The sequence below is a fragment of the Diabrotica virgifera genome, chromosome 8, assembly GCF_917563875.1.
Source record: "Diabrotica virgifera virgifera chromosome 8, PGI_DIABVI_V3a".
NCBI classification, from domain to species: domain Eukaryota; kingdom Metazoa; phylum Arthropoda; class Insecta; order Coleoptera; family Chrysomelidae; genus Diabrotica; species Diabrotica virgifera.
In genome coordinates this window covers 145,043,147-145,056,671 of record NC_065450.1, presented here as the reverse complement: position 1 = coordinate 145,056,671, position 13,525 = coordinate 145,043,147, and the positions used below count along the sequence as shown (strand labels likewise).

General features: G+C 34.0%; 1 protein-coding gene across 4 annotated transcripts in view; it reads right to left on the bottom strand.

The window, feature by feature from the left end:
* Positions 1 to 13,525, bottom strand: part of LOC126889353 (DAZ-associated protein 2) — a 103,075-nt gene that overhangs the window by 34,007 nt on the left and 55,543 nt on the right. For 3 of the 4 annotated variants that reach the window (XM_050657598.1, XM_050657600.1, XM_050657599.1), the window contains one exon: positions 3,135 to 3,236. The exons of the other annotated variant lie outside the window; for it this stretch is intronic. In XM_050657598.1, coding sequence (XP_050513555.1) covers positions 3,135 to 3,236 — 102 coding nt within the window. The remainder of the gene's footprint in view (positions 1 to 3,134; positions 3,237 to 13,525) is intronic. 4 annotated transcript variants of the gene reach the window in all.

The following is a 13,525-nucleotide window of genomic DNA, read 5'->3' as shown; positions in this document are numbered from 1 at the left end:
CCTAAGGTAAGGGATAGCAACTAGCAACGATGTATCGATGCATTAAATGTATCGATATATTTTAAAATTTCGATATTTTTATATCGAATTCAACTTATATATCTGCACATACAGAGAGGTTCTAAATTATGGAATAAATAATTCATTCTGTCGAGAATAGGTCACTTTGGAGAAAAATCCCGAGACAAGTCGATTTTTATTTTTAAATGATGATTTTTTGTCGTATATGCCATAATAGTAACGTCATCGATTTGGGCGTGATGACGTTATCAATAATCTTTTTAACCGCTTAACGTGCTTACCTGAGTTAACTCGGTTTTAAACTACGTTTCTACTTTCGCTTAACCGAGTTAACTCGTGTTTAAAATATTTGTACGATATACAGGGTGTTTCATTAATAATTGTCCATATAGTAACTGGAGAAACCTTAGCACAAAATACGAAGATTTAACCTAAAACACTTAAATAAAATGTGGTTGCTTACTGAGTTACAGGGTGTTTTATCTAAAAATTTAAAAAGTATTTTTGCTCAGCATTTTAAAACTATTCGACGTATGCTTTTCATACTTGGCAGAAAGTATAGATACTGTAAAAACTACTAAATTACGTTAAACAAACGTTTCTGGCTATTACCAGAGGCGTGCGACGGGGGAAAGTGAATGGTTGACCCTTTCCAAATTCTACGCCACTTGCGGAATTGCTATTTTAGTTCAATTTTTGGATTCTCCAATACTTTCTATGAAAATAATATACTCTTCATTCGTAACGATAAAGTCATTAGTTTTCGAGATCTTTGAAGTTAAAAATGAAACGACACGGTTATTTTGATTAATGTATTTTGTCGCTTCATTTTTAATTTCAAATATCTCGAAAACTAATCATTTTATCGTTACGAATGAAGAGTATATTATTTACATAAAAAGTATTGGAAAATCAAAAAATTACACTAAAATAGCAATTTCGTCAGTTGCGTAGAATTTGGGAAGGGTCAACCAGCCACTATCCCCTGTTGTACGCCTCTGGTAGTAGCTAGAAACGTTTATTTATCTTAATTTAGTAGGGTGTACAGTGCCTACACTTTATGCTAAGTATGATAAGGATACGCCAAATAGTTTTAAAGTACTGGGTACAAATAATTTTTAAATTTTAATCATATATCATAAATTAATCAAAATAACAGTGCCGTTTCATATTTAACTTCAAATATCTCGAAAACTAATAACTTTATCGTTACCAATGAAGAGAATATTATTTACTTAGAAAATATTTGAGAATCTAAAAATGGCACTAACATAGTAATTCCTCCAGTGGCGTACAATTTGAGAAGGGTCAACCATTCACTATCCCCTGTGGTACGCCTCTGGTAGGAGCTAGAAACGTTTGTTTATCATAATTTAGTAGGGTGTATAGTAGTAGCACTTTCTGCCAAGTATGAAAAAGATACGTCGAACAGTTTTAAAATGCTGAGCAAAAATAGTTTTTAAATTTTTAGATAAAACACCCTGTAACTCAGTAAGGAACCACATTTTATTTAAGTGTTTTAGGTTAAATCTTCGTATTTTGTGCTAAGGTTTCTCCAGTTACTATATGGACAATTATTAATGAAACACCCTGTATAAGGCGCCTACGCGTTTTAACTCCTCTAGAGCTAAATAACGGTATCCCCACTTGCATGGGCGCCCATACCTATGGGCAGGGGGGACCGTGCCCCCTAGCTTTTCGGGTGCTTTTAAACTATATATGGTTATCCAAAGTATACGAAATGTAATCTGCAACATCTTCACGTTTGGCCCCCTAAAAATTTTTATATGGGCGCCCGGGCCCACTTGTTTTTTCGTTTCTAATTTTATACTTTCTACGATCGACTGCCGACTGGGGTGGGATCACGATGTGACTGTGACGTACCTCTGTGTGTAACCCCTTGTTTTAGAGTGTATCACACTGTTAGCAATATTTAACATTATTATACTTGAATAATTGCGGTTTTCTTCTCTTACTTGTAGTATTTTGTATGTAAAAAGTTACGACCGAGTTAACTCGGGTGAGCGCATGAGGGTATTTGTTATTTTATATTTTTCTAATAAAACATGCGTTTTTTTACCTTAGATTATATCTAGTGACAATAGTCTTGTTCGTAGTTTATTTTACTGTAATAAAATAAATAGGTAATTTTTTGACGTATTTTTGCAAATAAATGTGTGCGTTAAGCGGTTAAATGGGAATGGGGGTGGTGCGGTCGCTCATTTGAAAGGTTATTTAATTCTCTATTCATTAATATAAACATTAACATCATTATTTATACAGGGTGCCCGAAAAAAATCTTTTTGAATTAAAAGCATTGCCGCAAAAAGAAGAATGTACAATATAGATATCTACCGCTGCGCGTCATCTGCGTCATAGCATGAGACGTCACATGATACCAACATGAAAAATTTAGGCGGTAGGTCTGTTCCTTTTTAGAATCATTTAGTCGAATGCAAGGGAATTACAGCCACTAGACATATTTTATTACATACGCTTAGAAATAATATTGGAAGTTCCCTAACTTGTTTCATTTAATTTGTATAAGTGGAATATAAAGCGTTTTTATAAAGCACACTTGTTCAGATTACACTATAAAAGCGATCGAACCAAGGTGACATTTTGGCATAAATTGGTAACATTTATTTGACAGTTGCGATGATGACACTTCATATTTGTTTTTATTCGTTGCTGTAAGTATTTGTTTTATTATATTTAATGTTTTTATTATTTACTTTAACGTAAGATTATAACTTATTTCTGGTTTTCTATTTTTTTATTTATATACATTGAATATTAATTTGTTTTGTTGTATAATCCACTTCCGCAAAAATTATATAATATATTTGATTTAAGATGAATTCAAGAATTCATGAATTGGACGGACTGTACTTTGTATTTACCATTTTATAATTTGTTTCACTGCCCGCAATTTATTTAATTAACTAACCATCTTTTGTTTTACGATTAAACAGCGACTATCTAAAAATCATATTATACTATTGTGTCACATTTTTTAACAACGGGCTCTCGAATCATTACGTCGATCTCGAAACAACCGCATCTTTTGAAACCCTTTTTGTATATTCTCTTTAACCTGTAAAAATACTTACCACCATAAGGTTGAGTAGTCGGCATTGGGGGATTAGCCTGCGGCGGAGGTTGGGGAGTAAATGAGGGTCCACTCGATGGTGGAGGACCAGCGCCACCAATGGCTGCAAATTCAATAAAAATTTCTAGGGTTTATATACAATTTATACAGACAAACAGACAGATGCAAACCAAACTCAAAAAGTTCTGTTACTGTTAAGTGAAATTAGGAAATTTGAGAAGTTGAGAAAACCTTTGAGGTGTGGTGTAAAAAATACTGCACAGAATGTTTCACTTTTCGATTGCTAGTGGTGATTTTCAAACCAGGTTTCGTAGTTCAACGGACAATTTTTAATTGCTATTTATTTCATAACATACATCAATAAAAAAAACAAAAAATATTAAAATAAGAACTTGTAAAATATTAAAATTTCTCGGGAAGATTTTCATCTGAAATCCTACTATTCAACAAGTGGTGTGATAATATTATGGCATGTGTACTGTGTAGGTACTCTGTATCCTACAATGTTTGCAAACACACAGAGCTGCACAGAAAGATCTCACATCTGAATAAAGTCAAAACGTTGATGATATTATGACCCTTCGAATAACTTAATTTGGATATAAAGTGCCTAAACATGAATGTGTCATCATCATCATAATAACGGTAGAATTTCTTCAAGATGGGTTATAAACATATAAAATGCAACGACATCATTAAATCCCAGAAGCACAATTCGGATTCACAGCTCAACATTCCAGCGAACTACAAGTATTCAGACTTCCAGAAGTTGGATTCAATGTCAATTAGCAGCCTTCCTGGATGTGAGCAAAGCCTTCGACAGGGTGTGGCATGAAGGACTGACGTACAAAATGAGAGCTTATGGATACAGCGAGGCCATGACGAAACTCATCTCCTCGTACTCAAGCGACCGGAGGTTCAGAGTCCAGATAGAACCAGTTCTATCTGAATACGGAATTCCGGAAGCGGTAGTACCACAGGGGGCAGTCTTATCACCCCTCCTGTATAACATATATACAGCAGACGTTCCAAGAACACCCGGAACATTAATCAGCCTTTATGGAGACGACACTGCAATCGCGGCAGAACAAAAGAACCTGAATATAGCTGTAAGAAATCTACAGACTGCACTGGATACAATAGAATAATGGAAAATGGCAATAAATCCAGAAAATATCCAAGAGGTTATCTTCAAAAAGAGAAGAGATAACCCAGAACATTGCAAGACAGATCCATCGAATGGCAAAATGAAGCTAAATACTTAGGAGCCACAATGCACCAAGGTCTAGCATTAACACCACATGTTAATGCGATAGTCCAGAGCAACGGCCAGAGCCACAATAAGATAACTCACAGGAAGAAGACGCAAGTTAGCTATGAAAACAAAATTGAGACATAAACAGCATCGTATTACCAATTATTACATATGCATCTCTTACATGGAGACACACAAGTCATAGCAACAAAAAGAAGATTCAAGCAACACACAACAAATACCTTTAAGAAGCTGCAAACGTGCCCAGATACGTCGCTGAACGGTTCCTGTTCAGAGACCTAAAACAAATAAGGGTACTGGATATGATGGAGGAAAAAGCCAGAACAAAATTCGTTGAGCTAGAAGACCACTCAAACCGGATCCTGCCAGAGATATTAAGGTATGATGTGTACCATAGATGGAAGCACATACGACCCAAACAGCAAATATACAGGGTGTTTCATTAATAATTGTCCATATAGTAACTGGAGAAACCTTAGCACAAAATACGAAGATTTAACCTAAAACACTTAAATAAAATGTGGTTCCTTACTGAGTTACAGGGTGTTTTTATATAAAAATTTAAAAACTATTTTTGCTCAGCATTTTAAAACTATTCGAGTTATCCTTTTCATACTTGGCAGGAAGTATATGTGCTATACAAACTACTAAATTATGTTAAACAAACGTTTCTAGCTATTACCAGAGGCGTACGACGGGGGAAGTGAATGGTTGACCCTGTTCAAATTCTACGCCACTGGCGGAATTGCTATTTTAGTTCAATTTTTGGATTCTCCAAAACTTTCTATGAAAATAATATACTCTTCATTCGTAGCGATAAAGTCATTAGTTTTCGCGATCTTTGAAGTTAAAAATGAAACGATACGGTTATTTTGATTAATGTATTGTGTCGCTTCATTTTTAATTTCAAATATCTCGAAAACTAATTACTTTATCGTTACGAATGAAGAGTATATTATTTACATAAAAAGTATTGGAAAATCAAAAAATTACACTAAAATAGCAATTTAGTCAGTGGCGTAAAATTTGGGAAGGGTCTACCAGCCACTATCCCCTGTCGTACGCATCTGGTAGTAGCTAGAAACATTTATTAATCTTAATTTAGTAGGGTGTACAATACCTACACTTTCTGACAAGTATGATAAGGATACGCCAAATAGTTTTAAAGTACTGGGTATAAATAATTTTTAAATTTTAATCATATGAATCATATCATAAATTAATCAAAATAACTGTGCCGTTTCATATTTAACTTCAAATATCTCGAAAACTAATGACTTTATCGTTACCAATGAAGAGTATATTATTTACGTAGAAAGTATTGGAAAATCTAAAAATGGCACTAAAATAGTAATTCCTGCAGTGGCGTAGAATTTGAGAAGGGTTAACCATTCATTATCCCCTGTCGTACGCCTCTGGTAGTAGCTAGAAACGTTTGTTTATTATAGTTTAGTTAGTCCAGAAAGCCACTGCGCATCCGCTAGGAAAAATATTCTAATTCGGATTTTTTGTACAATCTTACTCAAAAAGGACTCCTTTTAACAAATTTGCATGTTGCCAGGACCAAAAGGTGGTCAAAAATTTTTTAAACGTTTTTTTTTTTGTTTTTTTCCTAAAATTATTTTTTGTGCATGGAAAAAGGTTTTTTAGGATTTTTTGGATCATTCCAAACAGAAAAGGTCTTTAGTGACTTTTCTCTAAAAATGATAGTTTTTGACATATAAGCGATTAAAAATTGAAAAATTGCGAAATCGGCCATTTTTAACCTTCAAAAACTATGTGAAAAACTGAAAATTTGAATGTTGCCAAGATAGATAGATATTCTTTAAACATCGATTGATGAAATCCCGAAGAGTTTTTTGCAATTTTCCACCGACAGTATGGTGCAAATGAAAGGAATAAATTCGTTTTATTTCGTAAACCGGCGACTTTAAGGAAAAATCTAAAACTTTGTTTTTAAGTTTTGATACTGCGGCATATACGGTATACTAGTGACGTCATCCGTCTGGGCGTGATGACGTAATCGATGATTTTTTTAAATGAGAATAGGGGTCGTGTGGTAGCTCATTTGAAAGGTTTTTCAATTCTCTATTCAGTAATGTAAACATTTACATAATTATTTATACCGGGTGTCCTTCTACTGCTTTTTTGTCAAATAATTTAATAAAAATTTTTTGGACACCCTGTACAAATAATTATGTAAATGTTTATATTACTGAATAGAGAATTGAAGAACCTTTCAAATGAACTAGCACACGACCCCTATTCTCATTTAAAAAAAATCATCGATTACGTCATCACGTCCAGATGGATGACGTCACTAGTATTCCATATATGCCACAATATCATAACTTAAAAATAAAAATCGACCTGTTTCGGGATTTTACCTTAAAGTCGCCGGTTTACGAAATAACGAATTTATTACTTTCATTTGCACCATACTGTCGGTGGAAAATAGGGTCGCGCACGCTTGATTAGCAATTAAAAAGCAAAGGAGTTTTGAATATTGTATTGCAAAAAACTCTTAGGGATTTCATCAATCGATGTTTAAAGAATATCTACCTACCTTGTTAACATTCAAATTTTCAGTTTTTCACATAGTTTTTGAGGGTTAAAAATGGCCGATTTCGCAATTTTTCAATTTTTAATCGCTTATATGTCGAAAACTATCATTTTTAGAGAAAAGTCACTAAAGACCTTTTCTATTTGGAATGATCCAAAAAACCTAAAAAAAACTTTTTTTCATGCAAAAAAATTAACAAAAAAAAAAACGTTTAAAAAATTTTTGACCACCTTTTGGTCCTGGCAACATGCAAATTTGTTAAAAGGAGTCCTTTTTGAGTAAGATTGTGCAAAAAATCCGAATTAGAATATTTTTCCTAGCGGATGCGCAGTGGCTTTCTGGACTAAGTAGGGTGTATAGTAGTCGCACTTTCTGCCAAGTCAGTAAGGAACCACATTTTATTTAAGTGTTACAGGTTAAATCTTCGTATTTTGTGCTAAGGTTTCTCCAGTTACAATATGGACAATTATTAATGAAACCCCCTGTATAATAAAGTCTAGATAATCGTAACAGATGTGATCCAGAAGATTGCCATGTTAAAATGGAACTGGGCAGAACACGTAGGAAGAATGGAAGACAACATTTGGTCAAAGCGAATTCTCGAATGGCGACCAATGGGAAGCAAAAGAAGTAGAGGCAGACCTCAAACAAGATGAACTGATGACATCAAGCGAATGGCTGGCCACGAATGGATGCAAAAAACAGCAAACAGATATGAATGGACACACCTAATGGCTTGATTACACGTAACGAGTACAGTGGCTAAACAGCAAACTGTTACTAGGCCGAGACAGTGGTGAGGCGAGAGATGGTTTATACGTCTAGCCATTTATATTACTGTCTAGCCATCTGACTGGCTCGAGTGCTCGGCCGAGTACTCGGTAGCATGTTTATACCAAACGAGCACTCGGCCGAGAACACTGTCTCGCCACAATACTCGTTACATGTAATCAAGACTTAACAGAGAGTAACATCCAACTACGGATGGAATAGCTGTTGTTGATGATGATGATGATGAGATAATCGTAGCTCTATCAAGAGAAGACAACAAAAAATACTAACAAACCCCAAAAAAACGGGCAAGGGGAGCACACGTCCTTGAGTGCTGAGTCCCTAACTGGACGTAGACCGGAGCGGAGACTCGGAGCCCGACAGCAAGCAATACAGATCGATGAAAAGTTACTAGAGATAGCGGGAATAGAGCGCCTCACGCTGGCATGCATTGTTGGGAGGTAGGATTTCGTGTGGGAGTCCTTGTACCCAGGACACCAACATGGTAAGCACTTTGCTGATAGAGAGCCCCTACAGCGTATCAGAGTGCTATCGGGGGTGAAGTGGATAATCTGGAGCATTGGGGCGGGGTGGAGTGACTCCCGTTCCTCGCCCCCAATGAATTGTATCACACAAATGTGCAAGGGATGTGCAAATCTCTCAGGCTGGATTAAACACAATTGCTTGCTGGCTTGATACCTAAGAAGGCCGAATCTAATGATCAAATCAACGAAATAAGAGAGCACGATAATATTAAAAATATGGAAATATGGTAAAAAGTATGGCGGCAAATCTTTTAAAGGCGGCACACCAAATAAGATATTTGTGTACTTTATTTATCTACAATGAATGAATACTTGTAAACAATCACTTTTAGTCCAGAAAGCCACTGCGCATCCGCTAGGAAAAATATTCCGATTCGGATTTGTTGCACAATCTTACTCAAAAAGGACCCCTTTTAACAAATTTGCATGTTGCCAGGACCAAAAGTGGGTCAAAAATTTTTTAAACGTTTTTATTTATTTATAATTTTTTTTCCTAAAATTATTTTTTTTGCATGGAACAAAGTTTTTTGGATCATTCCAAACAGAAAAGGTCTTTAGTGATATTTCTCTAAAGTTGATAGTTTTTGACATATAAGCGATTAAAAATTGAAAAATTTCGAAATTGGCCATGTTTAACCCTCAAAAACTATGTGAAAAACTGAAAATTTGAATGTTGCCAAGGTAGGTAGATAGTCTTTAAACATCGATTGACGAAATCCCGAAGAGTTTTTTGCAATACAATATTCAAAACACCTTTGTTTTTAATTACTAATCAAGCGTGCGCGACACTATTTTCCACTAACAGTATGGTGCAAATGAAAGGAATAAATTCGTTCTTTCGTAAACCGACGACTTTAAGGAAAAATCCCGAAACAGGTCGATTTTTATTTTTAAGTTATGATATTGTGGCATATATGGTATACTAGTGACGTCATCCATCTGGGCGTGATGACGTAATCGATGATTTTTTTAAATGAGAATAGGGGTCGTGTGCTAGCTCATTTGAAAGGTTCTTCAATTGTGTATTCAGTAACTTAAACATTTATATAATTATTTATACAGGGTGTCCTTCTACTTCTTTTTTTGTCGAATAATTTAATTTAATAAACATTTTTTGGACACTCGTTATAAATAATTATGCAAATGTTTACATTACTGAATAGAGAATTGAAGAACCTTTCAAATGAACTAGCACACGACCCCCATTCTCATTTAAAAAAATCATCGATTACGTCATCACGCCCAGACGGATGACGTCACTAGTATACCATATATACCATACACTATGTATACCACACTATGTACACATATACCATATACTAGTATACCATATAGTCATGATATTGTGGCATACATGGTCGCGCACGCGTGATTAGAAATTAAAAAACAAAGGAGTTTTGAACACTGGATTGCAAAAAAATCTTCGGGATTTCATCAATCGATGTTTAAAGAATATCTACCTACCTTGGCAACATTCAAATTTTAAGTTTTTCGCATAGTTTTTGAGGGTTAAAAATGGCCAATTTCGCAATTTTTCAATTTGTAATCGCTTATATGTCAAAAACTATCAACTTTAGAGAAATGTCACTAAAGACCTTTTCTGTTTGGAATGATCCAAAAAACCTAAAAAAACTTTGTTCCATGCAAAAATAATAATTTTGGGAAAAAAACAAAAAAAAAACGTTTAAAAATTTTTGACCCACTTTTGGTCTTGGCAACATGCAAATTTGTTAAAAGGGGTCCTTTTTGAGTAAGATTGTGCAAACAATCCGAATCGGAATATTTTTCCTAGCGGATGCGCAGTGGCTTTCTGGACTATTTTAAGAAAACTTTTCCCAAAATATGTATAGTAACTAACTAAGAGATATCTTAGAAATGAAATTGTTGTACTGACCGTGACTCATATTTACGACTACATCTAGGAACTAGCTAATAAAATTTAATTTGGAATGTAAAACATGAGTCTATTAATAGGTACAAATAAGAAAAACCAAGTACGCAATCGTAAAAAGGCAATAACAACGCTCTACAAAATTATATGCGAATAAATAGCTACTGAGGATCTCAATTTGAACAACTTACAAGATCACTTAAAAATATGCCATAAAACTGAGAAACAAGGGAGGAAAACAATCATGGATATAAAAACATTTTTACAAGTAAAGAACATTTGTACTTAGGCGCATGAGTCAACAAAAAGAATTACTAAGCATGATCAAAGAGACGAAAATACAATACTTGGGTCATGTGTTAAAAGATGAAAGATATGAATTACTCCGAGCTTTCAAAACTCCAAGTTTCCAAAGCTACAATTGCCATATTTACATCGAATGATATTAACATTTTAAATCGGCCTATGATAGTGTCCTAAGATATAAATTGTATAAAACCATGGATGAATTCTACGTCCCCGATAAACTGATAAGATTGGTTAAGGCTACAATGCGTAAAGTTGTTTGCAAAGTCGAAATAAAGGGCGAACAATCACAGGCGTTTGAAAGGCATGATGGGCTGCGACAGGGAGATGCTCTGGCGTGTTTCCTTTTCAACATATATGGAAAAGGCGGTCAGAGATGCCAGAATAGACAGCAGACGAAATATTTTTAATAAATCATCCCAAATTTTGGCATATCGATACCTAAACTCCAAAACCTCTCAACTGTTTTTGTTCGTTTTTCATATTTTGGTCTTTTTTATGTAACAGAACTCCTGCCACCTTTTTTAATGCCTTCTGCATTAAGTTGAGACCTTAATAAAACAAAAAAGATATAGACTTTCTTCGTCAATTAAATAGTTTTTGTAAGTAAAGTACATTATTATAGATTTTCAATCGATATGCAGATGATGTGGACCTACTTGCCCGCACAACACGCAAGCTAAAAGAACCTTCTTAAATGCCTCAAAAAATATGGGAATGTAAGTAAATGAGGAGAAAACTAAGATGTTGGCATCAACACCCAACAATAGAGCCAGAATCATCGGTCAGCAATTTACGGTTGATAACTCCACCTTTGGAGTGGTGGACAAATTCACATACTTAGGCACCCTGATCACCAAGGAGAACGTCATGACGCGGAAGAAATCAAGCGAAGGATAATCCTAGCAAACAAATGCTATTTTGGATTGATAGTCCAGGGTAATAAGGTTTTTCCATTACACTTAAACAGCCAGGGTACTGAAGCGTTTTTTCGACAGGTAATACCTATAAGAGCAAATTGTAACTATTTCCTGCGTAGGATCTGGCGGCCATTTTTATTTATAAACAATTAAGTGTCAAAAAATGGCATTTTTCACTTTTTTTTCAATTCAATGGAAAACAGGGAAACTTATGGTTTTTTTAGTACAAATATCTTCGAGATTATGGAAAAAGGTTTAAAATGACGTATTACAAACTTTGATATACTCATTTATTGTTAATATAATTGCGAAAAAAGGTCGGAATTGCAAAAAAAATATTTTCGCAATAACTGTTGTAAAAATTAGTGTACAGCTTTGAAATTTTTGTCAAATAAGGGTTCTAATTTTTATTCAAATTGTTTATCCCAGAGAGCATTTTTTTGCAATAACATAAGTCAGAAGAAAATGACGTTAGAACCATTCCACAGGTGCCAAATGAAAGAACATGAGCTATATTTTCAACTTGGTTTAAAAAAAGTGAATAAAAAATGCATTTATTAGTAATAAATAATTATGCAAAAGTATCGTAAATCTTTCCTTATAAACTTTTTATTTTGTTATATAAGAAATTATACATATTTATTACAATTTTTTATCAATTATGATAGGTATGGTATAGATAACATTACAGTGGAACCCCGATAAGTCGGCCCCCGATAACCCGGAAGTCCAGCTAACCCGGACCGATTTTCATCATAAACATTTTGATTTTCAATATTTTTGAATTTTTCAATTTAATTGTGGCTTATTTCCCATCAAAATAGTTAATTATCAGACAAACCTTTCAACAATAAAAATGTATGTAATATAATATTTGAGAGATAATGTGTATGTGTGTAATTTGAACTACATAGGTATACGATATTAAAAATGACTCATAGCACACGCCGCAGAAACAACAGCCACCTGTCTGTAGTATCTATTCCTTTTTATTTCAAACTGTCAGCATTGTTTAGGAAAGACTATTTAAAAAATTCTTTTATAAACAATGGTTTTTAGTTTTCACTGCTCTTAAATAATAACATTACATCGTTTGTGTTTGGTGTTTTTTTAGTAATTTTAATGAGTAGGTACTGTGCATATTTATAAATATATTTCATGTTATTTCAATTCTAACGGAGTTTATCTGTAAGTATACCGTATTTTATTAATTTTTACCATATTCTCCGGCTATTTCGGATTTTCGATAACCCGGATCGGTCGCGGTCCCGATTAATCCGAGTTATCGAGGTTCCACTGTACTTGGTAGTTGTGCACTTAAAACAGGGTAAAAAAGTTAATTTTTTTGGAAAAAGTTATTCAAAAAGTTTATAAAGAAAAATTGACGATACTTTTGCATAATTATTTATTACTAATAAATGCATTTTTTTATTCACTTTTTTAAACCATGTTGAAAATGTAGCTCATGCTCCAGCTGACACCTGCGGAATGGTTTTAAGGTCATTTTTTTCTGACTTAAGTTATTGCAAAAAAATGCTCTCTGGGATAAACAATTTGAATAAAATTTAAACAATTGAATGAATCGCTTTGAAATTTTTATCACATATTAAGCACCAAAGAACGCTCATTTGACAAAAATTTCAAAGTTGTACACTCATTTTTACAACAGTTATTGGGAAAATATTTTTTTTTCAATTCCGACCTTTTTCGCGATTATATTAACAATAAATGAGTATATCAAACTTTGCAATACGTCATTTTAAAGCTTTTTCCATAATCTCGAAGATATTTGTACTAAAAAAACCATAAGTTTAACTGTTTTCCGTTGAGTTGAAAAAAAGGGGAAAATGCCATTTTTTGACAGTTAATTGTTTATAAATAAAAATGGCCGCCAGATCCTACGCAGGAAATAGTTATAATTTGTTCCTATAGGTATTACCTGTCGAAAAAACGCTTCAGTACCCTGGCTGCTGAAGTGTCACGAACAGGGTATATTTTTGTCTTATTACCCTGGCCTATGAGTAGACATATGAAGACCCTGATGCAAGAAGGGGATAAGTAACAATATGTAAATTTTACAGGAGAAGCAAAAAAAGTTTTATTTTTTAATTTAAAATTTA